The 27,935-nt window shown below is 41.5% G+C and overlaps 1 protein-coding gene across 10 annotated transcripts in view; it reads left to right on the forward strand.

Moving 5' to 3' along the window:
* The window catches only part of Macf1 (microtubule actin crosslinking factor 1), a 329,681-nt gene that overhangs the window by 107,493 nt on the left and 194,253 nt on the right, over positions 1 to 27,935 (forward strand). For 9 of the 10 annotated variants that reach the window (XM_035439636.1, XM_035439638.1, XM_035439635.1 and 6 more), the window contains exon 2: positions 21,672 to 21,733. In XM_035439636.1, the coding sequence (XP_035295527.1) occupies positions 21,672 to 21,733 (62 nt within the window). Of the gene's footprint in view, positions 1 to 10,052; positions 10,135 to 21,671; positions 21,734 to 27,935 lie in introns of those variants that run through there. The other variant, XM_035439640.1, reaches the window with a different exon arrangement.

Consider the following 27,935-nt stretch of genomic DNA (forward strand, 5'->3'; position numbering starts at 1 on the left):
GTTCTCTCATTGTTCCTCTTTCCTCCGTTCTCCTATTTTTTTCTCTCTGCTTGCCAGCACAACTTATCTTTTGCTCCTGCCTCCTATTGGCCATTCAGCTCTTTTTTTTTTTTTTTTTTTTTTTAAAGGACTACCAGGTGTTTTAAACAGGCACAGTAACACAGCTTCACAACTGCAGCATAAACAAAAGTCACACCTTAAAATAATAATCTACCACAAGTCTCAGTGTATATCTCTGAGTGGCCTGAAACCCACTATGTAGACCAGGTTCAATTCATAGAGACCTGCCTGCCTGTGCTAGTATTAAAGGCGTATGCCACCACACCTGGCCCTGAAGTTGCTTTATAGTAGCTGCATAATAAATATTAGTCTTCCTTGCAAGCAAATCCATTTGTGGACACCATAGCCCAGGAGTTTCCCTGCTTGCTTCACTACTGTGGGAAGTGTCACAGCTATCTTTGTATCCAGGGCATCTTTTAGAAGGCTGTGTTTTTTTAGTGAGTGAACGAAGCTCTGTATTTCATAAGGAAACCCCCATTTATTAATTGAATGAATGAAGTGCTCTGTTTTAGAAAAAAGGGGAGCCCAGTTTAGTTTCACTGAACTGTGCCATTGAATTATATTCTCTAGTGTTCATTCCTTTAACAAACACTGTTACATTTCATTACATATCACATGCTAAGAAGAGTCCTTTTCAGCTATCATGTCCCTCTAACTGCACAATTCCTTGAAAGAGTTTTTTTTTGACTTGTCACTGATTCTTGTCTTTCTGGTTGGGCATTTTCTCCACCATGCCAACACTACCCTTGTAAAGAATTTATTGTCCTCCACTAGTTGAGAGTCAGTTTCCAGTCCTCACCTCACACAGACACTGTGGCTAATTGCTACTTCCTAGAATACTTCTCACCTGCTCCTGGGACAGCATGCCCTTGTGGTCCTCCAAGTCTGGCTCCTCTTTTTACAATCTCTTGCTCTTTTTATTCTTCCACATCTCATGCTGGAGGGTTTCCAGGGCTTAGCCCTTGAACCTGATCTTTTTCCTCTCCGTGTTTACTCTAAAATGACATTATAAAGTCTCCTGGCTCCCAAAACCAAGTGCTAGCATTTCTGAACTCTAGATTAGTATGTTCAGTTGTTTGTTCAGTGTTCCACTTTAACATCTAGTAGACATTTCAAACCTAATATTCAAAGGGCCATTTTTTATACACTTGCCTCATATACAGTGAACAGCCATTTCTGTAACAGCTCTCATATCAGGAAGCGACAACTCTGTTTTCAGCTTCTCAGGCCAAGATCCTTGGTCTGTTCTCCCCTCCCATTCCTTCCTTTCTCTATATTTAGTTTGTCAACATATCCTGACAGCTTTTAAAAATTTTTATTTATCTGTATGAATGTTTTGCCAGCATGTAAGTCTGTATCATGCACATGCCTGGTGCCCTCAGATTAGAAGAAGGCCTTGATTCCCTCTGAAACTGGAGTTACATATGGTTGTGAGCTATCATGTAGGTGCTGGGAACTGAACCCTAGTCCTCTGCAAGAGCAATCAGTGTTCTTAACCACTAAATCATCTCTCCAGTTCAGCTCCTTTAAAAAATTATTTATTCATGTGTATGTGTATATGCCACATGTGTACACTTCCCATGGAAACTAGAAGAGGGTATCTGATTCCCCTGGAGCTGGAGTTCTGGGTGGTTGTGAACCACCAGATGGGGATACTGGGAACCAAACTTGCAGGAACAGCACACTCTCATAACCATTGAGCCCTCTACCCAGTCCCCACCCCACCCCACCCCATGCTCTGCTCTTTCTTACAGGCATGAAATACAGAGGAGCACACAATTGTAGATGATGCTGGATTTAAAAACTCCTATTATATTCATTCTTCCATCAAAACATTCATTATCATTTTGGGCAATAGATTAAAATCTTTTCCTTTTGCTAGGGAAATAATAGGGCAACAGATGTGACAAGCAACTCCTACCCCTTTTTAAGTAAATGGGATCTCACTCTGAAGCCCAGGCTGACTGCAAACTCCTGATCCTCCTGCCTTGGTGTTATATATACTGAGATTGCAGTTGTGTGCCATCACCATTGGCTAATTTGCATTTTTAAATATTCATGAGAACACAGTGTAGTAGACACGTTTGAAATAAAGACTCAGTTTGTTAGGAATGAGTTTGTGACTCTTATCTTCCCTGAGTGGAGGGTGATAAGTGTCACAGTACATTGGGTGTACTCTCAGCTCTTGGGAGCCAGTGTTATTTTGTATGTACACACTGTACTTTGTAAATACACCTTTTTGAGAGAAGGGTAGTGGTAGTATAAACTCCTTACTAGCTTTTCAATGTGTTTTATTTATTAGGTTTGTCAAATAATAATGTGCAAAACCATTCACCTTTTCTGATATGCTTTTTGTTGTTGTTTGTTTTGTTTTTCAAGACAGGGTTTCTCTGTATAACAGCCCCTGCTATCCAGTAACTTGCTACTTGCTTTATAGCCAAGGCTGGCCTTGAACTCAGCAGGCATCTGCCTGTCTCTGCCTCTTAAGTGCTGGCATTAAAGGTGTGCATCACCACCAGGCTCTGGTGTGCAATTTACTGATTTGGACAAATGAGAGCAGAACATAATATGTTCTACATATTATGATATGTAGAACACTCTCAGCACCTTACAGTTCTTTTTGGCCAGCTTTTGTAATACCCCCCATCCTTTTGCTTTTTTCTCTATCTTTCCTAATAGTATATAGAGTTTTCTATTTGGCTTCTCTCATATGCATACATACAACACTTAAATGTATCTCTAGCTTTTTTTTAGTGCAGAGCAGTGGTCTTGTATGTGGACACATTACAGTTGGTTTAAAAGTTCACCAATTGATAGACATTTGAGTTATTTCTACTTTTTTGTTTATTTTGCACAGTGTTGGTAATTTAACATTCATATACAGGTTTCTGTATGGGCCTTTGTTTTCATTTGGTGAAATTGTCAACGAAGTTGCTTGTATTTGTGTGGTTAACTTTGTAAGAATTTGCCAAGCTCTTTTCTGCAGTGGTTGTTGTAGTTTATATTGCCACCAGCAGTGTTTGAGAGTTCCATCCTTGTCATAACTTGGCATCATCAGGTTTTTAAATTTGAGTCATTCTGGCTGGTGAGTAGTGGTAAAGATTCAGTTGCTGCTACAATACCCATATCAGGTTTTTGGAAGGTATTGTTTTCTGCTGTCATTTAGTTCTTGATGCTGTCCCTGCTCACTTAGCTGATGGAAGGGTTTTGTTTTTGTTGTTGTTTCTCCTCACCCTGAAAAGTGTCCCTAGCTGTATTTGTAGAGCAGTTTGCTCCACTGGATGTCCTGTTCTCAAGTCTGTCAACGGGTGTCTGTGTGCATCCTCCTTTCCGTGCTCTTCTCTGAGGTTGTAGCTGTGAAAGGGTTGCTGTCTGGCTGTGCCAAATCTCTTGTGTACTTTGCCTCCTCCCTGCAAGAGTTTCTTCTGTGACTCTTGTCTTCTGGCTACATCCTCAAGTTTGGCATTCCAGCCAGGCGGGAATGGAAAGTTCAGAGTGTGACGTCCTCCGGTTCTCTGCACCCTCCCTCCTTGTAGAAGGGTCTGAGGTTTTTTTAAGCTGGCCAGAATATGCCAAAGATAGAGGTTTGAGTCAGCTTGACACTGACTTAGGCCTCCTTTTCATTCTTCTTCCTCCTTCTCTTTCCCCTCCCCCCAACAACCAGTTGTTTCCTGGGCTTTGTCTGAGACAAGCTGTGTAGTTTTAGTCCTAGTCTACTGTTGCTTGCTGAAAATGGGCAGAGGCGAGATGGAAGAAGCTGCCAGGAAGTTTCTGACCACATTAAGCCCAGGCATCTGCCTCTGCCGCTGAACTGATAGTAAGGGACAGCAGTAACCTCAGGAGAAAGGCATCCAGGGGCAGCACTGGGCTCCGCCTGTGAGGAAAAACGACAGTCCTGGAAATGCCTCTTTTAGATTCGTCTTATTTGCCGCCAACCATCTTTATTTTGACTCACATTCTTGGGATTGCTGGTGTTCTGTACTGGAAGAGATGTGCCAGAGACAGAGCAGGTAACTAAGTGGTGCCTCCCTTTAATCTTCTGTGGGGCTCTGAGGGTGGGGTAGATGCTAGGAGGTCTTCCCACTTACTTATTCTCCTTTAAAGGGCCAGTGCACCCTTCTACTGGTGTGCTGTCAGGGGAGAGGGGCAGGGAGGGAGAAAAAAAGACAGACAGACAGACGGACACACACGCACACGCGTGCGCGAGATTGAGAGAAAATGAGAACACACCAACCTAGGAAACCGCTGTCCTGGGTCATCTGGGACCCAGACTCCTTCCTGTTCTGTGACGCTGGCCGGGGGTGCTGAATACATGAGATGATGTCTGGGCTCACAGTTGAAAGGAAGTAACCACTGTTCTAACATGTGTCCTCCTTCAGAGGATCAAATTCTTCCTTGCTTCATGTTCTCAGGCTCCAAGTGGAGTTTTGGAGCCCTGTCACCATCTTTGGAAGTATGGGATTGGTGTACATAAGGCAGAGGAGGGTCAGTACAAGGAAGGGTTTCATGGTGTTCTTCCCAAGGTTCCTTCTGTGTTGTTTTTTTGATGCAGCTGATGCTGTTCCTTTCTGGGGCACTTCAGTCTAGCTACACCTAAGCCATCAGTCTTAGGAAGCTGATGGTTATTTTTTCCCAGGAAATTGGGCTCTGATAATTGTGGTATTAGAACTTTCTTCATATATTGCTGTTAGTTATGCTATATTCCATTGATTTCTAACTGCCACCTGTAAGGAGCAGCTCTAAGTGCAGCTGCTTCTGAGTTGCTATAGGTGAGGATTATAAGGCTTAATTGTCCTGGAGTATACCCATATACCCTTGGACCTCAGTGCTTTTAATATTGTCCCTGTTACCCGCTTACCACCTTCATGCTAGACTATTTAGATACTTGTTACTTGTCTCGTATAAGCTAAGATGGGGACTTGGTGACATCTTACTTATCTATTAAAAGTTCATGAATGCTTGACAGAATTAGAATTCAGTCATTTCCCCAGTGTCCTTTCCAGGAACTCCCAGAAAAGCTTTTGGCTAACTATTCAGATTTAGTATGTGGCTCTATCAGGAGAAACAGAGACATTTACAGTTATGTGTGCTTGTATGGTGCTGAGTTTAAAGGGGTACCCTAAAGTGACATTTCTGTATTTGAGCTTAGAATGAAATGGGTGGCAGGGTCTGTTTGCACACATCTGCAATTCTAGAACTAAGAAAGCTAAGGCTGAAAGATCTTGAGGTTGAGACCAGCCAATTGCATAGTGAGACTTTGTCTCAAAATAACCACAGAGGCAGGATTTGGCTTAGTATAAGCCCCTGGGTTCATTCCCTAGCATTGCAAAGCAGAAAGTAAAGGGTGGGCAATGTTTGAATCTGTGGTTTATCATTTATAAAAAGAAAATACCTTCTAGTGCATTATGGTAACGAGATTGGTTAATAGCTTTAAAGTTTATCTTCAGTGTAGGACGTTCTGTGGAACTCAAGAGCCATTGAGCCCCTTTTAAGTACTTTCATTTTTATGTTTTAAAATATTAACTTCACTAACAACAATAAAATCCATTGAAATTAAAAGAAGATAAATGCCTCATAAAGCCTTTTATTATGTGAAATGGCTTTGACACTAATACCTATATGGAGAATGCACTGTGTCTGATTTATCCTTAAAATTAGATGATGATGGCTTTTCATTTGGAAACAATAGATGCCAAATCATCCATGGAAGTACTTAGGGGATTCTGGACCAATTTTTATTATCATTCAGCTTTAATGTTTATTTTGTCTGTTGAAGTGTTTTTTTGAAAATAATGTGTACACTCTAATTATTACTTGCCAAATGGACATGACCAGAATAAAATTTCTTCACTGTCTCTGTATATTTGTATTGCTCATAAAATATATAGCTAATGATAAACATGAAAATTCTTATTTTTTGTGTCTGTCTCTGGTTGAGATTTTTAAACTCTACTGCTTCAGCCTCCCAAGTGGTGGGATTATAGAATGTGATACCACATCTGACTGAATGTTGTCTTTTCTGCCTGGTCTATTTTTGTTGTTTAATTAGAACATATGAAACATTCCAGACAAGGTTCAGTTGTATGGGTCAGGTGTTTAGTCCGCAGTTGTGTGTGTGACACACTGCTGTATGCTGATGTAAGACTGGTTTAGTGTATATGGAAGGTTTTGTTCTTGTCTCACTTTCTGTTCATATTACACAGTATAAATAATGGTCATGGTTTTAGCTATTGAAGGTGTTTTATTTTGAAACATTCAATTCTTTGAAGATTTTATATTGGTTTATTTCAGAAAAATGGTGATAATGCTTACAATGTTTATTTCTATTTTATTTATTTCTATGAGTGTTTAGCCTGCATGTATGCCTGGTGCATGCCCACCCTTGAAGGTCAGAAGAGGGCATCAGATCCCCTGAAACTGGAGTATAGATTGGTGGGTGGTGAGAATGAAACCTTGGTCCTTTGCATAGCAACAAGTGCTTGTAACTACTGAGCCATCTCTTCAGCCCCATGTTTACTTCTATTTATTTGTATACAACAGTCTTTTAAAAAATTGAATTTTGTCAATAAAACACAACATAGAAATAAGCCAGATGCTGAGTCTGATGTGACTGAAATCTCCCAACAACCAAAATTATCTAATTAGTATTATCATTTTGCTTTAAAATAAGTAATGTAGGACTGTAGAGATGGCTCAGAGGTTAAGAGCACTGACTGCTTTTCCAAAGGTCCTGAGTTCAATTCCCAGCAACCACATGGTGGCTCACAACCATCCGTTATGAGATCTGGTGCCCTCTTCTGGTGTGTAGATATACATGAAGCAGAAGTTGTATACATAATAAAGAAATAAAATCTTTAAAAAAATAAAATAAGTAAAATAAATTTGAGCACATAAATTGACTTATGTTACTCTTTTAGATTTTATATGATGAGCTCAACACACACACACACACACACACACACACACACACACACACACACACACACACACACACCCTTTTAGTTTTTTAAGATAGAGTCTCAATGTCTAGCCCAAGTGTGTTTTGAACTCATTCGTGATCCTCCCAAATGTTGGGATTACAGGCATGTGCTACCAGGGTGAAAAAAGTGTTATGAGCTGAGCATGGTAGTACAAGTAGATCTCAGAGTTCAAGACCAGCCTGTTCTACATAGAGAGTTCTAGGACAGCCAGGGCTTTCTCAACAACCAAGTAAACAAACAAACAAAAAAAAAGGCTTTAATGCCAGCACTCAGGAGTCAGAGATAGGTGGAACTCTGTGAGCTTGAGGCCAGCCTGGTCTACAGAGTGAGTTCTGGAACAGCTAGACCTACATAGTGAGATCCTGTCTTAAATGAAATAAAACAAAAACAAACAAACAAAAGTAGTGAATATTGCTGGACTGGCTAGTTGGTAAAGCCTTTCAGCACTGCAGTTCTGGGATCCCATGCTCTGGTAAATCCTTATTGTTTGTGTAGGCATTTTACTAAACACACCATTGGAGTGGATAGATTTTGCCTTTTAAGGATTGGCAGGGTCCTTATACATTATTAACAGATCCAATGTCCTATTTAGTCTTACATCTTTCATTAGGTATTTGTGATAGTTTGAATGAGAATGGCCCTATAGGATCATATTTTTGAGTGCTTGGTCTACACGTAGTAGAAATGTTTAGGAAGGATTAGGAGGTGAGACCTTGTTGGAGAAGGTGTGTCACTGGGGTTTGGCTTTGAAGTTTCAAAAGTCCACATTAGGCCCTGCCATTTGTGGTCTCAGCTACTGCCAGCCATGTCTGTTTGTCAGCCACCATGCCCCTTGTCTGTCTGCTGCTGTTCCCCACCAATCCACTGAAACTGTAAGCAAGCCCCGATGAAATCTTTTAATAGCTGCTTTAGTCGTGGTGCCTTCTCAGCAATGGAACAGTAACTAAGACAGCATTCATCCTTTGCCTGATTATAGAACATAGAACCTATGAACCATTATGTTAGCAACAGTTGACAGTTGTCCCTCTGACTTAAACCTCTTAGTTCAAATTCTTCCTAGCAAAGATCATCTGTTCCTTCTTTGTTTTTCAAGACAGGGTTTCTCTGTGAAACAGTCCTGTCTGTCCTGGAACTCACTCTGTAGACCAGGCTGACCTCAAACTCGCAGAGATCCTCCTGCCTCATCAGCCTCCAAAGTGCTGGGATTAAAGGTGTGCACCACTACTGCCTGGCTCATGTCATAGTATATTTTATCTCTAAAATGGAAATGATATTTTTCTTAGGGAATTGTTGTTGTGATCTATGAATTCACAATCTGTGAATAGTTAGTCACAGTAGATGATGAGGTAAGTTCAGCTTAGACTGCCGAATACTCTCTCACTGCTAGAGACTGAGGTTTGAAGATAAAGTATAGTCCTTTGAGCTCAGGATCTGGTTTTGATAAAGGAAAAGATTACTACATATGACTCAGAAAATGTTCCTTTTTCTTCTCTTTCCTATCTCTTAGGCATTACTTTTTCCAAGACATGGTAACTTCTAGGAGGATTCTTCCTCTCCTAGGCTAAGGGGTAGAGATGGATATCATTGTCACAGGTTATGAAGGTGACCAAGAGCTTAGTCAAGGAGGAATCAAGTTAGCTGAGGCACTTAATTAGTAAGCAATAACAAGATTACTAGCAGTTTGTAGGTGGGAGTGATGGAACTTGTCAGGTGGCTGAGGCTGTCACAGGACTTGGCCAATAGGCAAGCTCCAGTATACGTTTTCCCACCTGTGGTCATTTGGAATACTCTATAACCTTGCCATCCTGGGTGCTAACCCCTCCCCCTCTCCTGTCTTGCGAACGGGATTGAAAGCAGCATTAGCCTAAAGAAGTTGTTCTATTTAGGGAGCTAGAGCAGAGGGCGGTGATTAGGTCCTTATCAGAAGCCTGCCTTTTGGAGAGGTAAGGGGCAGAGTTGGTGTGTCTTTCCTGAAATCCACTGCAGGATAGGGACAGAATCATGAAGAAGCAAAGACAGGCTGGGGCCATCTGAATGAAAAAGCCATTCATTGTGTTTTTTCAACATTCCAGTGTCTGGTACAATTAGTCAGGACTCGGAAAACAAGTTGGACAAACAAGCCAGCAGCCTTCCACTGACAACGGAGGGATTTCTGGCATGGATGAGTTAGGTGCTCTGACTGTGAAGAAAAAGTGAGAGGATATAGGAAAGGGAACGGGGCTTTGTGATGTCATTTCTGTCTGGATGAGGGGAAGGAGTGGAGCAGCAAGCAAATTGTATGTCTGAAGCTAATGAAGTCGGCTAAGCAGATTGCCACCAGCGTGGGCTTTATAAAGAAGGTGGAATCAAAAGTTTTGGGCAACTGTAAGTTGGGGGAATGAATCTCCCTTTGAAACCTAGGAATCTCTTGGCAGTGGACAGTGTTGGGACTTGCCTGCATGGTCTCTTCCATCATAAGACCTTCTCAGTTGCCTAACATTTTAGATGTGCTTCTGCCTGACAAGAGGCGAGCCTGAGGAGCAGGTTGTTGGGCAAGGGATGCACTGTCTCTGACTCGGCAGTGAGCCATATGGCTCACTAGCTCACCTGCAACTGTCTAAGATGCACCAGGTCACAAGCTTCTGCTCTGCAAATTCAAAGGCCAGCTTCCATCTGCCTAGGCTTAGTTAAGGCCTTGACTGGAGTTTTGCATATGAAGCTCCCACCTCTTCATACTGTGCTGATCTGGAAGTAGAGTTGGAACCACTTTTGAATAGTATGTTGTCTACCTGAAGATTTGGACCCAGCCTCTGGACATGATCTAGGGAGGAGCTTCCTCTCTGACCTCAAGGGAAGAAGGAGGTCAGTAGGAAGTTGTGGGTGGAGCCACTTCTCTGTTCTTTTTTCTCTGTGTGTTCAGTCACACAGCTCCTTGGCTGTTTGTCTCTGTTCACCTTGAAGCCCACTTTGAAGAGCTGCCGAAGGTTCAGAGGTCACTAGCTGGAAGTCCTCTAGGACCCAATTTTCCTAGGTGGGGCCAGTGGAGCCATGTGGCCCAGTTACCAAGATGAACATGAGTTCAACGCCCACCTGATCTGCCGCATGTGCTGCATGGGTTAGTATGAGAAGTTTTTTTCGTGTCTTCTAGCCCTTGTGCTCTCTGACTCACTGGAATGCACCTCCTTTGAAGCCTGCAGGCTTTACACAACCTCTGGACTTTTGAAATGTGGGGTGGAATAGATTGGGGCTCCCCACTTCCTGGGGACCGTCTTTGGCTTGTAGGGCAATTAAAAGCCCAAACATTGGGTGTGGGGCTGTTTTATAGAGTGTGAATTCATGCTCATGCATCTGTCTCTGTCAGGAAGCCACTTTGAGTTATGCTGCATAGAGCTGAAAGTCAGGGTATTTTTAGCAGAAGTTGGTTGGTTAGGGAGTTCACCTCTTGGGGAGGGAGGAGTCAAGGCCCAAGTTTCCTCTTTGGGGCCCATTGCTAGTTGTTTTACATTTTCCTTCCTAGCTAAGCCAGAGAAAAACACTTAGGATGGTTTGGGAGCAGAGTACTATGGAAGAGTTGGGGTCAGGGGAAGAGGCCTGTTAGCTGTTGCTTATGTCCCTTGGCTAGGGAGAGGAGTTCATTAAATAATGTTTTGTAACCTTGACCAAGTGGTCTAGGTTTTTTTGGCTATACATTTCTGGTGGAGTATAGAGGCTAGTGCTGGCCTGAGAGCAACTCCTTGATTCTCAGTGAGATGAAAAAGCTAAAAGTTGTGTATTCATAGAGCTAAACTAACTCTACAAAATCAAACCAAACCAAACCCAAAAGTTTCACAGAGATCCGCCTGCCTCTGCCTCCCAAATGCTGGGATTAAAGATGCGTGCTACCACCACTGGCCAAATTATATCTTCTAATCAGTTTAGGGAGTTTATTGATAAATATGATAGTATATCTTTTGATTTTAAGTTTTTGGTTTTCTTAGAGCAGAACAAAAGTGTGATGCAGTTTGAGCAGACTTTCCTAATGAAATTACTGGTGATTTGATCTAGAGAGACCCTGGAAAGAAATCTAGAGAAGAGAGTCTGATCTTTCCTACCTTCACGGTTAGAGCTGCCAAACAGTGAAGGCATAAACTGTACCTGTTTATGGTACAGGGAGAGGCAGTATTGGGCAGTTACTGCCTTGGTGTCTAGCTCTTTATCTTTCCAGAGAATTCCTGCCTGGGACCTGAAAAGAATGGTCTGCATTTGAAAGTGCTTAGAGATAAGCTCGGAGCCCAAAGGTCCTCTTTTTTTTTCCCCCAACCAAGGAATGTGAGGAAGTGTCCAGAATCTTCACTGATTTAAGGCAAAAACTTTTACCTTTTCACCCTTTAATTCCCTAGAGCAGTGGTTCTCAATCTTCCTGATGTTGTGGTACTTAATAGGGTTCCTCATGTTGTAGGGACCCCAACCATAAAATTATTTTCATTGAGACTTCATTAATGTAATTTTGCTACTGTTATGAATCGTAATGTAAATATTTGTGTTTTTTTTGATTGTCTCAGGTAAATACTGTGAAAGGGTCTTTCAACCCCCAAGGGGTCACAGCCACACTGGTCTAGAGGCACTGTAGCCTAGTAGTTAAGAAGAGGAGCCACAGTCACAACCATCTACAGGAGCTTGCTGCTCTACCAACTACTTCATTGTTACACAAACTCAGAGAAAATTGCCAAATCTTTCTGTGCCCTGATTTCTTCACTGTTAAGAGTATTAAAACAGGTCCTAGTTCATCAAGTAGTTATGAGGAGTGTATGATCTTAAAGTGTTGAGCCTAGTGACTTGGTACACATTCTTAAATCCTAGTTGGTAATTGTGGTAATAGCTGAGATGTCTATAGAATAATAAGTCTGTGCTTCTTATTATCCTCTCACACAAAGTCAGAATTGTGAACGGACAGATACCTGGTGCTACAGTGAAGATTGCTTTGGATGCTCTGCATGTCTTTAGGTACAGTGCCTGGTAGTTAAGGAAGAGAGCTCCCTCTAAGCTGGCCTGATTCTGGCACCCGAAGGCCTGTGCTCTCTTCTGAGAAGGGAAGCAGATGGCCTTACTCAGTTTGCTTGAATTTGAACTTTTTAAGGCTCTCCAGATGATTTTAATATGGCTATTTACAGACCAGTATTAGCAACATTGGCCTAGTCTAAACTCCTCATTTTATAGGTTATATTCAGGCTCAAAATGGGGAAAAGAGCATCATGAAAAGGAAGGACCCAGGCCAGAGACTGAGAATACAAATTACAGATTTGCCCCCGTGTGATCCTGTCTACTCTCCTACCTCAGTTTTTTTCTTCAAGATGTTTGTTCATTTATTTATTTGTATGTGTAAATATTTTGCCTGGATGTATGTGTGTATGTATACCATGTTTGTGCCTAGTTCCCTCAAAGGCCAGATCTCCTGAAACTGGAGTTACAGAGGGTTGTGAGCCAGCATGTGGGTTCTGGAAACAACCTGCAAGAGTAACAAGTGCTCTATAAACCACTTGAGCCATCTCTCCAGCCCCATCCCATCTTACCTCAGTTTCCCTAACATTCTTTTGAGGGCTCTCTCTCTCTCTGTCTCTCTCTCTCTGTCTGTCTCTCTGTCTCTGTATCTGTCTCTGTCTCTCTCTCTGTCTCTCTCTCTGTCTCTCTCTGTCTCTCTCTGTCTCTCTCTCTCTCTCTCTCTCCCTCTCCCTCTCCCTCTCCCTCCCTTCCTCCCCTCCCCTTCTGCCCCCTGTGTAGACCTGATCTAGAACACACACTTTAGACCAGGCTGGCCTTGAACTCAGAGATCCACCTGTGTGCACCACTACTGCCTGCTTTTTTGAGGATTGTTAAAATAGTGTCTCTGTATTTATAAAATATAGCCTTCATGAATGTAATACTCAGTGAATATTCTAGAAAGCATTGCTCTTTTCTCCTTCTGTTCTGTTTTAGGTCATCCTACTTTGGCTTTTTTCTTTTGCCACTACGCCTATCCTGGCTCCTTTCTTCTGACCTTCCTTCCCTTTCATATCTTTTTTTCCTCCTACCATCTCCTATTTTTTTTTGGGGGGGGGGCTTGCTAAGAAATCAAAGCCTGGGCCTCAGGCATGCTAATTACAAATTCTACCACTGAGGTATATACGCTTATCCTGGCTTGTTTGTGTGGTGTATGTGCACATGGTTGTACCATACACAGGCAGCAGGGGAGGGTTGTAGGTGTCTCCTTTATTGCTTTCCACCTTATTTTTGACATGGGATCTCTTACTAAGTCTGAAGCCCTGTACTGTGGCTAGGCTGACTGGCCAAGGAGCTCTGGGAATCCACCTGTTGTCACTGTATCCCCAGTGTTGGGATTGTATGTATGCATCCATGCCCATCTTTTATGTGGGTGCTGGGGATACAAACTCGGGGCTTCGTGCTTACACAGATAGGGCTCTTACCCACTTAGCTATTTCCTCAGCCACCTGGTGATTTTCTTTAACTTTTACAAATACTTTCTGGTTTCCAAAAGTCCAATTATTGTCAATACAGATAAAACTTTCTTAAGAAATAAGGTAAAATTTAATTTAATTTTGCATTGAGTTATCATTTCCCTAAAATCCTAAATAACCCATGGAGACCTTCTTGGCATCACTGATCATTGATATTAAATGTCCTTTGTGGAATACCTATCATCATCATACTTCACATAACTCCTTTCCCCTTGATTATATGGGACATTATTGTGCTGGCTTGTAATAAGTCCATGGAGGCACTGTGTGTAGTGGCTACAGATCTATGATTTAGAATATCACAAATATGAATTTGTATGCTACTACTTATGGGATGACTTTGGAAAAAGTAATAAGCCTTGCTGAGCACTACTGGAATATAAGTGAGAATAAATAGGGGCTGGGAATTTTATGGAAGAGTGAAAAGGAATAAACAGCAGGCAGGGATCATATAATAGTGGACCTTTAGGTCCTAAGCTAAAAAGTTTGAATGCTGTCCTGAATGGAAGTATCTGGCTATGGCATGATGTAGAGTTGGGTTCAAATGTGACTCCTATGATCATGGGCAAGTTGCTTGTCATTGCTGTGCTTTATTGTTCTATTCAATTAGCACAGGAGCCACTTTATAGAGCTGTTGAACATCAGAAAGACTATTGAGGTGCTAAGCACATGTGAGTAGATATTCAGTAGATTCTAACTACTAATTTTTGTTTTGTTTTTTAATTAGGGCCTTACTTTATCACCCAAGACAGCCTTGCACATGCTAAAGTTCTACTGCCCCAGTCTCTTGAGTGCTGGGATTATAGGTGTGAGCTATCACACCCAACTTCTGACTACCCACTGAAGAATTGGGGTGGGATGAGTGCTGTGTCTGCATGTATGCCTGCATGCTAGAAGAGGGCATCAGATCCCATTACAGATGGGTGTGAGTCAACATATGGTTGCTGGGAATTGAATTCAGGACCTCTGGAAGAGCAGGCAGTGCTCTTAACCTCTGAGCCATCTCTCTAGCCCCACACTGGAAGATTTTAAGGTAGACAGTAACAAGATTAGTCTTGGCTGATATAATGCAGGCAGAAATAATGCAGGTAGCATTGATAAGGATGGTGTAGAGCAGGGAAACAGGTTGAGAACAAGGAGAAGGAATGAGTTTAGGGGCCTGGAGAAATGGCTCATTGGTTAAGAGCAGGTACTTTGTAAAGGACCTAAGCTCCGATTCCAGCACCCATGTCAAGTGGCTCACAACTGTTGGTGACTCCAGGTCTAGGGGTATCTGACACCTCTTTTGGCCTCTGTGTGCACCTGCACTTATACAAGCCACATATTCACACAATTAAAATCTCTCTCTCTCTCTCTCTCTCTCTCTCTCTCTCTCTCTCTCTCTCTCACACACACACACACACACACACACACACACACACACACACGCACGCACGCTGCTTTTCTCTTTTCTTATCTTCCCTCCTGTCCTCCCTATGTGCTTGCTTGATGCCCTCCCCCACAACTCAGATATAGAGGGGTGAACCCAGAGCCTCATGCATGACAAACAAGTACTCTGTCACTCAGCTGCATACCCAGCTCAAGAATTTAATTTTAGACAAGTTGCATTTCAGATGAGCATGACACACAATGTTTGGAGTGGATTTAAATGTGAGAGTTGTGTTTGGATTAAAGGCCTGAGCTGAAGATATAGATTTGGAAATTACCAGTATACAGGTTACGGTTTAAGACCAGTGGAATAGATTAAATAATTCTGGGACAGTGTTGTGGTGATAATTTGTTTATGATCTAACAAATAAAACATACCTTAAGGTCAGACTACAAAGCTAGCCATTCTAGCTAGCCATAGAGGCGAGTCAGTGATACTATACACCTTTAATCCCAGTTCCCCAGAGTCAGAGGCAGATAGGTGTCTGTGAGTTCAAGGCCACCCTGAGTTACACAAGGGTGAATCAGTATAAAAAAGAGAAACAGAGCTCACAGAAAGGTTATCTCAACACACTTGGGATCCCATGCCTTTAATCCCAGCACTAGTGAGGAATATAAGGCAGAAGGAGACAGATTGCAGTCTGAGGACTCGTGGAGACAGGATGACCTCTGAGGTAGAGGTAAAAGCTAACGGTTGGCTGTTTTGTTTCTTTGATCTTCAGCTTTAACTCCAATATCTGTCTCTGGGTTTTTTATTATTCGTGCTACAAATTATTTGTAATTTGTTTTGAAAAGCTATGTATTTCCCCCCTTCACATAACACCAACATTTTTGTATACAATTTAAAGTAATTTATGAACACTTTCTCCAAATTTATCAATAGAATCTTCAGTCCATAGATGCTTTCAGAAACTATAATGCAGAATAAAGGAAAAAAGAGGACTAACCCTGAGTAAACATTTAAAGAGTGAGCAGAAGAGAAGGGACAGTAAGAGGAGAGGGAAAACTAAGGTAGAGTGGAATCTCAGCTTCAAGGTATAGATTGAAAATGGGGGAGGAAGCCAGGTGTGTCGTGCAGCCTTGCCAGTTCAAGGCCAGCCTGAGCTATATAGTGATAATCTATCTTGGGAGTTGGGGGAAAGGTAAAGGAACGCTTGACCATGTCTTCATTTTTTTTTTTTTGTTTTTATTTTATTTCTTTTCCTTCCTTCCTTCCTTCCTTCCTTCCTTCCTTCCTTCCTTCCTTCCTTCCTTCCTTTTTTTTTTTCAAGACAAGGTTTCTCTGTAGCTTTGGAGCCTGTCCTGGAACTTGCTCTGTAGACCAGAATGGCTTCAAACTCACAGAGATTTGCCTGTCTCCACCAAGTGCTGGGATTAAAGGTGTGAGCTGCCACCGCCCTACTTGACCAAATCTTCTACCACAGAGAGAAGCTGAATATGTTGGTACATTCATGCATTGACAGCACTTGGGGGATGGAGGCAAAAGCATCAGGAGTTTAAGGCCAGCCAGGGCTCTATGAGACCTGCCTTAACAATACTGATTACGTTAAAGGAGTTTTGTTTACTTTTTTCCATTTGTGAATTAGTTGACCTGTGATAATAATACAGCAAATATTTTGTTGTGTTAATTTTTCATGGTCCTGGCAGGCCTTGAATTCAGAACCCTCCTGCCTCACCACCTTAATGCTAGGGTTACAGGTGTGTGCTGCCACATCCTGCTCTAAATGTAGAATTTTTAAAGAGAAATTCTAAAGAGCCAACAACAGAAAATGTGTGTCTTCAGAGTGAGAAGTTTTACAATTAGAATCAGACTGTTGTTGGTCTTTGGAAGTAATTAATATAGTGCAGCAAAGTGAGTTTGGTATGAGTGAAAGTGTGGTTGCTTAAACTAGTCATATAATCATGTATTTGGCCAGTCAATCTATTTTTGTCTTTTGTCTTTATTACCTTTACTCTGTATTGCCCATGCTGCTTTCTCTCCATCTGGTGCTGACTCTGCGTCTTTGCCCTTCTTCCCAGAATCCTCTCTGTCCCCCAAATCCTACCTAGCTATTGGCCATTCAGCTTTTCATTAAACTAATCTGAATGACAAATCTTCACAGTATACAAAAAGCTTGTCTCACAACATTTAAGTGTTTTGCCTCCTTGTACATGAGTGCACCATGTGTGTACCCATAGTTGTTTTCTAAGAATAGTGAGACTCAACATCCCTAAGACCATGCATTGTCCAACTGTTTCCTTCCATACTCAGGTAGGCCCAGTCCAGCTTGTTAAATTATGGGTTGGGACTCTGTAGGGATTGGGAAAAAATTGGCAACACACAAAAAGGGTTTTTGAGCCCACGGTGAACAAAAAATCAATTAAAAATCAAATGTGATGAATCTAAGGAGTTTCTATCAGTGCTTACCTATGTGATTTTACCACAGCCTTGGTTCTGAACACACACCACAGAAATCTGCATTGTGTATGCCACACACCATGAATGCCAACACCTGCTGCCAGAAACACCTCAGCTCAGATTTAGACTTAATGTATGTTTCCCATCACAGTGTTTTACTTTACATTCAAAGCTTCTGTTGTATAGAAACATAATGATTGCTTATGAAAAATAAAGACAAGTGTTTTTCTACCATGATTCATCAGATTGGTGTACCTTTGTATTGTGTTAGAATGTTTGATTTTATTTTTTTATTTATTTGAATTTTTAAAACAATCTTATAGCCCAGGCTGTCCTTGAATCTACTATTTAGCCTAAAATGACCTTAAACTCCTGATGAATCTCCTATATATCCTAAGATGACCTTGAACTCCTCATCTTCCAGTCACCCATGTGTTGGGATTACAGGAATACATCAACATACCCAGCTAGAATATGATCTGAAAACGTTTGTTTTTGTTAAACATTTTATTTGTGTGTCTGTGCATGTACATGTCTCAACACATGTGCAGATCAGAGGACAACTTACGGGAGTTGGCGCTCTCTCTCTCTCTCTCTACCCCATGGATCTCAGGGATCAAACTCAGATCATCAAGCTTGGTAGCAAGTGCCTTGACCCACTTAGCCATCTTTGGGGCCCTGGAATATTTGCTTTTTGAATTACAGATGGTTGTGAGCCATTGTGTGGATGCTGAGAATGAACTGGGTTCCTCTGGAAGAACAGTGGTGTTCCTTGACCCAGCCGCAACTGCTATTTGAATTTTAGACTTGAATTTCTTTTTTAAAAAAATAAAAATAAAAACTATTCAATAGATTTTGGGTTGGGATTAGGACAGGATTTCCAATAAGTCCTGAAATGGCTCTAAACATGCTACTGTCATGCACTATATATGTACCAGTCTTTTTTGCATTGATGAGTATAAAATTGCCATTCAAATCTGAGTCAAGATGCTGTGTGTTCGGTAGTATCACGTATTTCTAGCTGTGAAAATAAACAAGGACATTGATTTTATTATCATGCAATTCTGCTTTCATCTTTAGCAAATGAGAAAACTGTGTGTATGCAAAAGAATTATTTTAAAATATTATCAATCATTTGTTATCAGTAAATATATTATTGCTATAACCTACTTTATGTATCTATATTTCTGGGTTCTTATAAAAATTTCTTGGAAGAGCGTTGCAAGTAAAACGAATAGTTAAGAAACTGGGTAAAACTACTTGCGTTTGAATACTCTATGCTTAATTACCTGTTATAACACTCATCAAATTATGCCAGTTATTTAGGTTTTTAAGTTTTATTTTGTGTCTGTAAATGTTTTGCCTGTGTGTATGTCTGTACACCATTTGGATCCCTGGTGCCTGAGAGGCCAGGAAAGAGCATCACATCAGATCCCCTGGAACTAGAGTTATGGAGTTATGGAACCACCATTGGGTGTTGGGAATAAAACCAAAGGGCAACAAGTCCTCTTAACCACTGAGCTGTCTCTCCAGCCCTGGTTATTGGCATTTTTTACTACCAGAGTCTGAAGGATCTTGGAATTAGGTGTCTAATGAAGCTTTATGCAGACAGTAAGAAAGTGAACAAATAAGTTGTATTTTAAGGAATGACTATTACTTGGGATGGTGGGAAGAGAAATAACACACTAAAATAATAATAAATAGCATGAGTGTCATGATGAGAGAATAGCTGCAAACTGATTCTGAGTCAGTCTTCAGATGATGGGACTGAAAAGGATGATGATGGCATTGGACCAAATCAGCACCTAAAAAAGAACTAGAAGTGTTGGCATACAGTGGAAAAGTCTAATAAGAATCCTAGCTTCAAATAGTTGCATGACTCTATTAAGTTAAAACCAGACTAGACCTGAAAAAAATAAATTTTCGACAGTCCCAAGTCAGAGCCAATAGGTAGAATTTGTGTCAAAGCAGACAGTGGCACCTTACTTATGGAGCTTATGTTGTTATGTGACTTTGTAAAATGATGGACGCTCTTCTAGCTCCAGAATACCGAGAATCCATGTGTGGTTTGGACAGACCTTTCAACTCCAATATAATGTTACAAGGGAATTAGAGTGAGTAGCTTGTGAGGTCTGTATCTTAATTCTGTGGAATATAAAAGGGAGAGACTTACTCCTTGTGCAGCTGGAAAGGATTCAACCTAAGAAAGATGTAAAGACAAAGTCATAGGAAAAGAGAGATTGCTTCCTGAATGGAAGAAATACAAACTCAGAAAAATAAGAAGACAGTGTATTCACCCAGAAGAGACGGTTTGCAGTGGGCATGGTACAGTGTGGCTTTTTCTAGGGGGTTCTGAAAGAGAATGACTCATCTTGTGGAGAGAACTTCATATAAACTTCTGCCATTAGTTTGGAGCACTTGTGACTTTCACTAAAAACTATACCTTTCTTCTGAAATTCACTGTCCTGGAAAAGGAATGGGAAGAGTCAAGCAGTGCTATTCAAGTGAGTGTCCCTAAGGATAATGATTACTCAGTCATGTTGTCTAGCATTGGGGAGGGCCAACATTCAAGATTCTTAATGAATAGGGTAGAACAAAGGTAATTGAAGAGCAACAGTAATTAATGGGAAGACCTGGCATGATTCATTGGTAAAGCACCTAGCAAGCATGAGATTCTGGGTTTAATCCTTAGCATGTCCCTCCCCACAGAAAAGTATACTTAGGGAGTATGAGGTATTTTGCTTTTTCTGTTTGAGACAAGGTCTGCTGTATCCCAGGCTGAACTCTAACTCATTCTGTAGCCAGAAATGTTTTTGAACTTCTGACCAGTTTTTCTGTCTCCACATCCCAAGGGCTACAGTTGCAGGTGTGCACCACCGTGCCCATTTATGCAGTGCTGGGATCAAACTTGGGACTTGGTGCAAGTACTCCATCACCTGAGTTACATGCCCTGCCCTGTATGATAGATTGATAAAGATGACTGCTACATATATTTGGAGGATTGGGGCTTGGAGTGTGGCCTCACTCTGGATGTGGGGCTAAGGTGTTAGGACAGCTGATGAGGGTAGAACTAGACTTATCTCAGTTATCTGGGCCAGTGGCTAGAGAAGACTTGTGGATGAAGCTCAGTGGAGCTATGTAGGCTCAGATAAACAGCCAACACTCAAGCTGACATCTGTTTATCATCTGTCTGTCTGTCTGTCTGTCTGGATATATAAATGTGAATCTAATCTCTAGGGAAGATTAAATGAGATTTTCATGTGGCAGTGGGGAGCAGCAGAATGGTCAGCAACAAGTGGGGTGATTTGTTTTATGGTTGGTTTGGTTTTTCCTTTAAAAAATCATTATTAGAAAAGGGTGTTTGCTGACAAATCTGACAAGCTGAGTTCAATCCCCATATCATAAGAAGGAGAGAAATGACTCTCAGGTTGTCCTCTGATCTCAAAGACACTCATATCATGGTATACACACACACACTCTCAATAAAATGTAATGAAATTTAAAAATAATTATTAGTATATTCATCATATACAAGGTGGGTTTTGTTATAGTCTCATACACATATATGATGTATTTTGCTCATGGTCACCAATGAGATGATTGAATAGAGTGTTGTATGGATTGTGCAAGCTTCAGATAAATGGAAAAGAACCAGGGCTGGTCACTCAGTTTTCTGGAATTGGCTCTGGGGAATTACCTCAAGTGATTCTTCCACAGGATTGGTTGTCTATGCGTTAGTCATTGTCAAGTATTGACAGAATTGCTATTTGTGCTAAAGAGGTCTTGGCAGGGGTTGTGAGAAAGAGGAGGGGTTTGTTTTTGTAAGATGTAGGGGAAGGGAGAGGGGAGAGATGTGCAAGGAAGCTAACCTGGGTGTCTTTCGGTTTGGGCTGGATATTAATGGCTGATGAGGAAACTGGAATGGAGTATTGGGCATGAGAGGAGGCAGCAGTGTTAAGTGGGCAGAGTGATGCAGAGAGAGAGAGATTTAAGATTGCGGTATCTGTACTACACCCTGAGCCTTCCCACCCTTCTCTTGCTACTATTTACAACTTTAGCCTGGTGGGACTTGGGGAGGATGCAGACTGATCTATCATCCTGTTCCCTGCTCTACTCAAATTGTTGTGCTGAGGAGATATTGCCTTGATGAGATTTTTGAATCATGTGATTCTGTCCAGTCTTCACAGTGGCAAAATGGTCATAATCAAAATAGGAAAAAAGGATGTTTGAGTGAACCAGATCTTCCTAAGTCAATGTACCATGGTTCTAGAGAAACTGGGATGGGGACAGGGCTGAAAACACTAAGTGAGCATCCCTTCTGTCTTTCCTTTGCAGATGAGCGCGACCGGGTTCAAAAGAAAACGTTCACCAAGTGGGTCAATAAGCACTTGATGAAGGTAGGACTCTTTCATATGTTTCCCAAGCTTTTTTTTTTTTACTGTGTGTGAGCATGTGTTTTTTGCGTGTGTGTGGGAGCCAGGAGTCAATGTCAGAAATCATTCTCCATTGATTTTCCATTTTACTCATTGATAAAGCTGTCTTGCTAGCCAGCTTGCTTTGAGGATCCCCTGTGTTTGCCTTCTGAGGCTGTAATTGCAGGCAGGCCATCTTACCTACCCTGCATTTATGTGGGTATCTGAATTCCAGGCTTCATGCTTGTCTTACCCCCAGCCCCTGCTCCAGACTTGATACTGTGTGATAAGCACATTAACTGCTGAGCCATCTCCCAGCCCCTGCCTCCATATATCATAAATGTGGAACCAACAGTGTTACTGGACTGCCTCAGCAGAGGAAGGTTGATGCTGCCTAAGATTCTGAGAATACCACAACTTTAAAAGTTATTTTACAGGGCTAGAGAGTTGGCCCAGAGGTTATCAACACTTGTTGTTCTTCCAGAGGACCTAGGTTTGGTATACTGCAGCCATATGGGGGCTCACAACCATCCATTACTCCAGTTCCAGAGTTTCCAGTGTTCTCCCTGATTTTGCTGGCAACAACACATGGTTCACAAACATACATACTCATCATATGTATGACTCTAACTTTTAAAAAGAAGTTGTTTTATAAACCTGCTTCACTACCACCATCGTCATTATTTGTAGTACTAGATGTTTAACCCAGGACTTGCTTTAGGCAAGTGCTCTACCTGGCCTTTTTTTTGCTATTATTTTCAGACAAGGGCTCCCTGTCTTGCCCAGGCTGGCTTTCAACTTTAACTTTCCTGACTTGGTCTCTAAAGTAGCAGGCATTATAGGCATGTGCTACTATGTTTGAAAAACCGGTTTATTTTGAAATCTGATCATGTATTAAGGATAGGACTGGAGCCTTTTTTAAAACTTAAGCGGAGGGAGAATGGGGACAGTACTGGGGATAGAACACAGGGCCTTGACTTTCCAGGCCATTGAGCTACATATCCAGCCCTAGCTGATGGAGTTTTATATTAATTTTACTGAAATCAAGAGGCACAGGGAGCTCTATTCACTGATGGCATTTGTAATCTAGCACTTAGGAAGCAGAGGCACCTGCTCCCTGATACAAGCTGGCTAGTTGGACCAGTTGGAATTGGTGAGATCCGGATTTAGTGAGAAACCCTGCCTCAATTCAGTGAATTAAAAGTGGGGAGTAATTGAAAAAGATATCCTGCTGTCAACTTTTGGCTTCATACACATGAACAAACATGTGAATTCTTATTCTCCTTTCCCCCACCCACCCACCCACCCCACAGAGAAAGAGAGAGAGAGAGAGAGAGAGAGAGAGAGAGAGAGAGAGAGAGAGAGAGAGTAGTTAACAAATTTATTTAAAATTCTTTCAAAAAGTGGATCAATCACTCAGGCACTGGTGATTCTTCACAGAGCAGTGGTAATTATTAGAGCTTACAAACTTTGTTTGGATCTGAAGGCAGGTGATCCTTCAGAGAGTCTTAAAGCACACTTCTGCTTTGGTCTTATTAGTGTGTGTGTGTGTGTGTGTGTGTGTGTGTGTGTGTGTGTGTACACGTGTACGTGTACGTGCCATGGTGCATATGTGGAGGTCAGAGGACAACTTGCAGGAGTTGTACACACAGGTAGGTGGGTGCTTGGGAGTGTGTACCGAGTGCATTTCTGGTGGTCAGAGGATAACTTGCAGGAGTTGGTTCTCTCTTTCCACCATGTGAAACTCCAGAATCTCAACCCTTGGTTTGGTGATAACCTTTGCTTGCTGAGCCATCTTGCTTTTCCTCATCCCTTATTTTGAGACAGAACCTCATAATTGTAACCCAGGCTTTCCTTGAATTTGAAATCTGAAATCTGCCTGTGTCTGCCTCTCTATTTGATCATAGCAGCAATCTCTTAATTGCTATATTCAATAATCTGATTTTATTTTTCCTGTTGATTGATTTCTCTTCGTACTTAACACTGTGGTCTATTCCTTGAAACCTTTTCTTCTGTTGACTTGTAGAAACACTGCTTCTCCCTCAATCTTACTTCTGTGAATATTGTTTTTCCTGTCTCCCACCCCCACCCCTCCTGGTCTTTCTCTCTGAGACAGACTAGTCTCATCTGTATAGTTGAGGATGACCTTGAACTCTTGTTCCTTCTGCCTCTACCTCTTGTGCTTTGTGTGGTCTGAGGATGGAGCCCAGAGCTTTGTGCCTGCTAGGCAAGCACTCTTAACGACTGAGCTACGTGCTCATCCCTTTTTTGCCCCTTTCACTGACTTTTTTACTTCAGTGTTGATGTTCTCAGGGTTCTACCCTTGACTATCCATATTCTTGTCTTGTCTTATGTTTTTTTTTTTTTTTTTTTTTTTTTAGATTTAGGTATTTATTATGAGTACAGTGTTCTGTGTACATGTCTTTCTGCAGGCCGGAAGAGGGCACCAGATCTCATTAAGGATGGTTGTGAGCCACCGTGTGGTTGCTGGGAATTGAACTCGGGACCTCTGGAGGAAGAACAGCCAGGGCTCTTAACCACTGAGCCATCTCTCCAGCCCCCTTGTTTTATGTTCTTTAGCAGTTTTGTTTTAGTCATAGTGACTATTTGGTTGCCAAAATACAAACAAATACAAGTAGACATGGACACAGGGTGATGATCCCACTGTATCCAGGATCTAGATGCAGCTGGACTTTATCAAAACAAGTTATCACACAACTCTTTTCTTTTACTCTTCTCTTTTTATGAGGCCTTGTTTTCCTTTCCTTCATCTCTGTTTTTGTGTCCCTTGCATTCATCTCTCTCTTGATTATGTGTAAGTCATGGTAGCTTTTCCTCACATCTGTGAACCACATGGCTTTAAAGGTACAGACAAAAAAATTTGATTCATTGGGTTTTCTTTTTTCAGTTGGGTCAGTTGTTCAGGAATCTGATCCAAGAAATGATTACATAAATTGAACATGGCAGCTACAGTGAGGGTGATTTTCAAACGACAAGATCTGGATTAAAAAAAATCTTTCCCACATTTTACCTCAAAATGTACCTTTTCCAGGTTTACTTGACAAATTCATCTGCATGTCATCTATATGATTTATCCTATATTTGACACATTCCAAGTTGCTAAATACCTTTGCTTGTTGTCCAGGTCAGGACAACAATCATATTTGATTCAGGACATCCAATAGTAATCTGTCTGTTCCTTGTTACCAAATCTTATCAATTCCACTGGGAAAGGTGGCTTGTTTCTATGTTCTCCACATCTGTCATTTTTGTTCCTGTCCAGAGCTTCTTCATTTCTTGCCTTGCCCACCACAATAGTTTCCTAACAAAGTGGCCCATAGTGACACTGACTGTGACATTGGTATTAGTAGTTTATTGATGCCTTCCAGTAAGTTGGAAGTTTTAGAGTAAGTCCTTCCCATTGATTTGCTTAAGGTCCTTTACTAACTGCTAAATGTTCTATTAATAGCCTTATTTTATCAGTGAGGAAAATGAGGTTTAGAGAGGGTGGCAGTTTGTGCAGAGTCACACTACTAAAAATAAGCAAACTGAAATTTTAGACCTTAGCCAGCCTAAAGTTTATAACACATGTTCCTTAACCTGTAAAATTGGCCCTGGCTTCTACCATGGGGGGGAAAGGGGAGAAAGGAAGAGACCAGTGAGTTTAATTAGGGTTCTCAGTTTATCAGTAGCTGCTAGTGAAGAAAGCATCCCTTCCTCAGCAACCATTAAACTGCCTGTGGAGCCTGAGGATGGGTGGGACCACTGCCTTCTTTTTTTACCCCCCCCACCCCCAGTGCCAAATTCCTCTCCTATCTAAAGCTCTTGCTAAACTATGAGGCAGGCTGTTTTACTTCTCTGTATCTTTGCTCTGCTCTCCCTCTATCAACTTAATATCCTTCAGTAAATATTTTCCTGACTCCCATGTGGAATTAACTACCCTTTGCTTGGTGCACTTCCTTGTATTCCTTGTGTACTTATGTTACAGGATTTATATGCCTTATTCAGAATCTTTCTGCTAGATTGCAGTTTTTGTTTTCAGATTATATCTTTGTTCTAGTGCTATTTCTGTTGTTGTGATAACATACTTTGACAAAACAACTTTAGGGGAGAAATGGTTTATCTGGCTACAATTCTAGGTCACAGTCTATCATGGTGAGGAGGTATGGCAGGAACTTGAAGCAGTTAATCACATTGCATCAACAGTTAAGAGCAGAGAATTAAATGCGCACATACTTACTCTTAAACATTTCAGGGCCCAGCCCACAAATGGCCTACCCACATTTAGGGTTGGTCTCCCCATCTCAATTAACACATTAGGAAAATGCCCTCCAAGCATGCCTGCCTATAGGCCAACCTGATCTAGGCAGTCCTTTATTCAGACTTTCTAGGGGAATCTAGGTTGTGTCAAGTTGAGAATTATACCTAACCATCACACTGTTGAAGACATAATTTGTCTTGTTTTGCAGTTTTGTAGTATCAGAACAAAGAAAGACAAGAGAGGGGTGGGGTGGAGGGAGGACAACAACAACCAAAACATTATTTACTGTTGTAAATTCCTAGAGTGGTTACCTGTTATCTCTGATGATGTAGATGATATGCCTCTCTGTCATGATTCAGAGCCTTCTTAACCTTCTCCTAACCTACTTGTCCAGCTTCATTTCCAGATAGTCTCTTCCACGGAACTTACACTATAGTCACACCAATTAACTCACTGTTAATTAACTGTTCCCTGAAGTCATACTTCTTTGCTGCTTTGTTTGTCCCTCTTCCTAGAATGCACACCCCAGTCTCATATGCTTGGCCACTCCCTGCTGACCATTTCTTGGCTGAGGGATATAATCTTTCTGACCTACATTCCTTAGACTAAGTCACTTGCAATTCCATCTCTATTTTGTGTCACTTGGAACACATTCAGGTGTGTTTCCTTCCGTACTTTGTCCTGTTAGTGCCCATTGAGACTGAGACAGTGTAATATTACTTAATCTGCAAGCATAGCACTGAGACATGAGAGATAGCCAATAAATATTTGTTACCTTGATTAAGTAGTAGTAGTGCTTTATAGCTTCCAAAGTGCATTTTATCTGCTTTGCTTTTTACAATAACCTCCAATGAGGGTTGCTGCCTAAATAATGGTGCTATCTTTTATGGATTTTAGACTATAATCCTCTCAGTTTTCACAACAAAAGAGGTGAAAATTAGAGAGGTGAAACAATTTCCCCAAGATAATGCAGCTGAGGGGCAGAGGTAAGGGAGGGGACATTGATAAGTCACGTGGTCAAAACTACTAGGTCTTTCTACTAAATGTGTTCTCACTACTTCCCCTTTCATATCAGCCAAATGTCTGTTTCAAGCTGGACCACTAAACATTGTATTTGGATTCAAATGCTCTGGCTCGATGACACTCCTTTGTAACTGATGTTGCCTGTTGGACCTCTGCCTCAGTGCTGTGTGATGACAGGAGGCCTGGGAAAGGGGAACTAGAGGAACACATCATAGCATTGTTAGACATTGGAGGCCAGCCAGAACTTTACTTAAATTGTTGGCCATTTTTCAGGCTCCCAGCCTTCTAATTCCAACAACGCCATTTCATCTTGGGATATTTAGAGAGAGAAATTGAGAGATCCACTGCTAATCAGAATCACTCTATTAAGACTGCATTCTTTGAATTTTGGGTTGAATGTTAGGGAACAAAATTTATTTTGTGAAACTCAGGCATCTTTTGTTTGGTTGTGCAAGTATGCTCAAATTCTTTCTTTGGCTAATAGGCCATTGTAAAATCAAAACCAGTAACCAGTTAAGCCTCTCAAATTCTGGATTTAGTTACTCCCCTCCCCCCCCCCCCCCCCCGTACCCTCCTTACTTATGTGTGGTGTTGGTTTTGAGAGGGAGTCTGACTCAAGCCCAGGGTGGCCTCAAAGTTACCCACTTCCTATTTCAGTCCTGCTTAGATGACCATGTGTGATCTTCCCTGTATAACTGGGGACTCAGGTGAATATAGGGCAACACTAAGGAGTCCCAGCACTATCTGGCCTGCTCAGGCCACTTGAGAGGGTTCACTACTCTCCAAATGGTGCATGGATTTTCACATTCACCTCTTCTCAGGTGATCCCATTTGTACTGAGAACCAAACCCAGAAACTTGCTTAGGCTAAACAGGTACTCTAATACCACATCCTTTACCCATC

The sequence above is a fragment of the Cricetulus griseus genome, chromosome 2 (assembly GCF_003668045.3).
Source record: "Cricetulus griseus strain 17A/GY chromosome 2, alternate assembly CriGri-PICRH-1.0, whole genome shotgun sequence".
Taxonomy (NCBI): domain Eukaryota; kingdom Metazoa; phylum Chordata; class Mammalia; order Rodentia; family Cricetidae; genus Cricetulus; species Cricetulus griseus.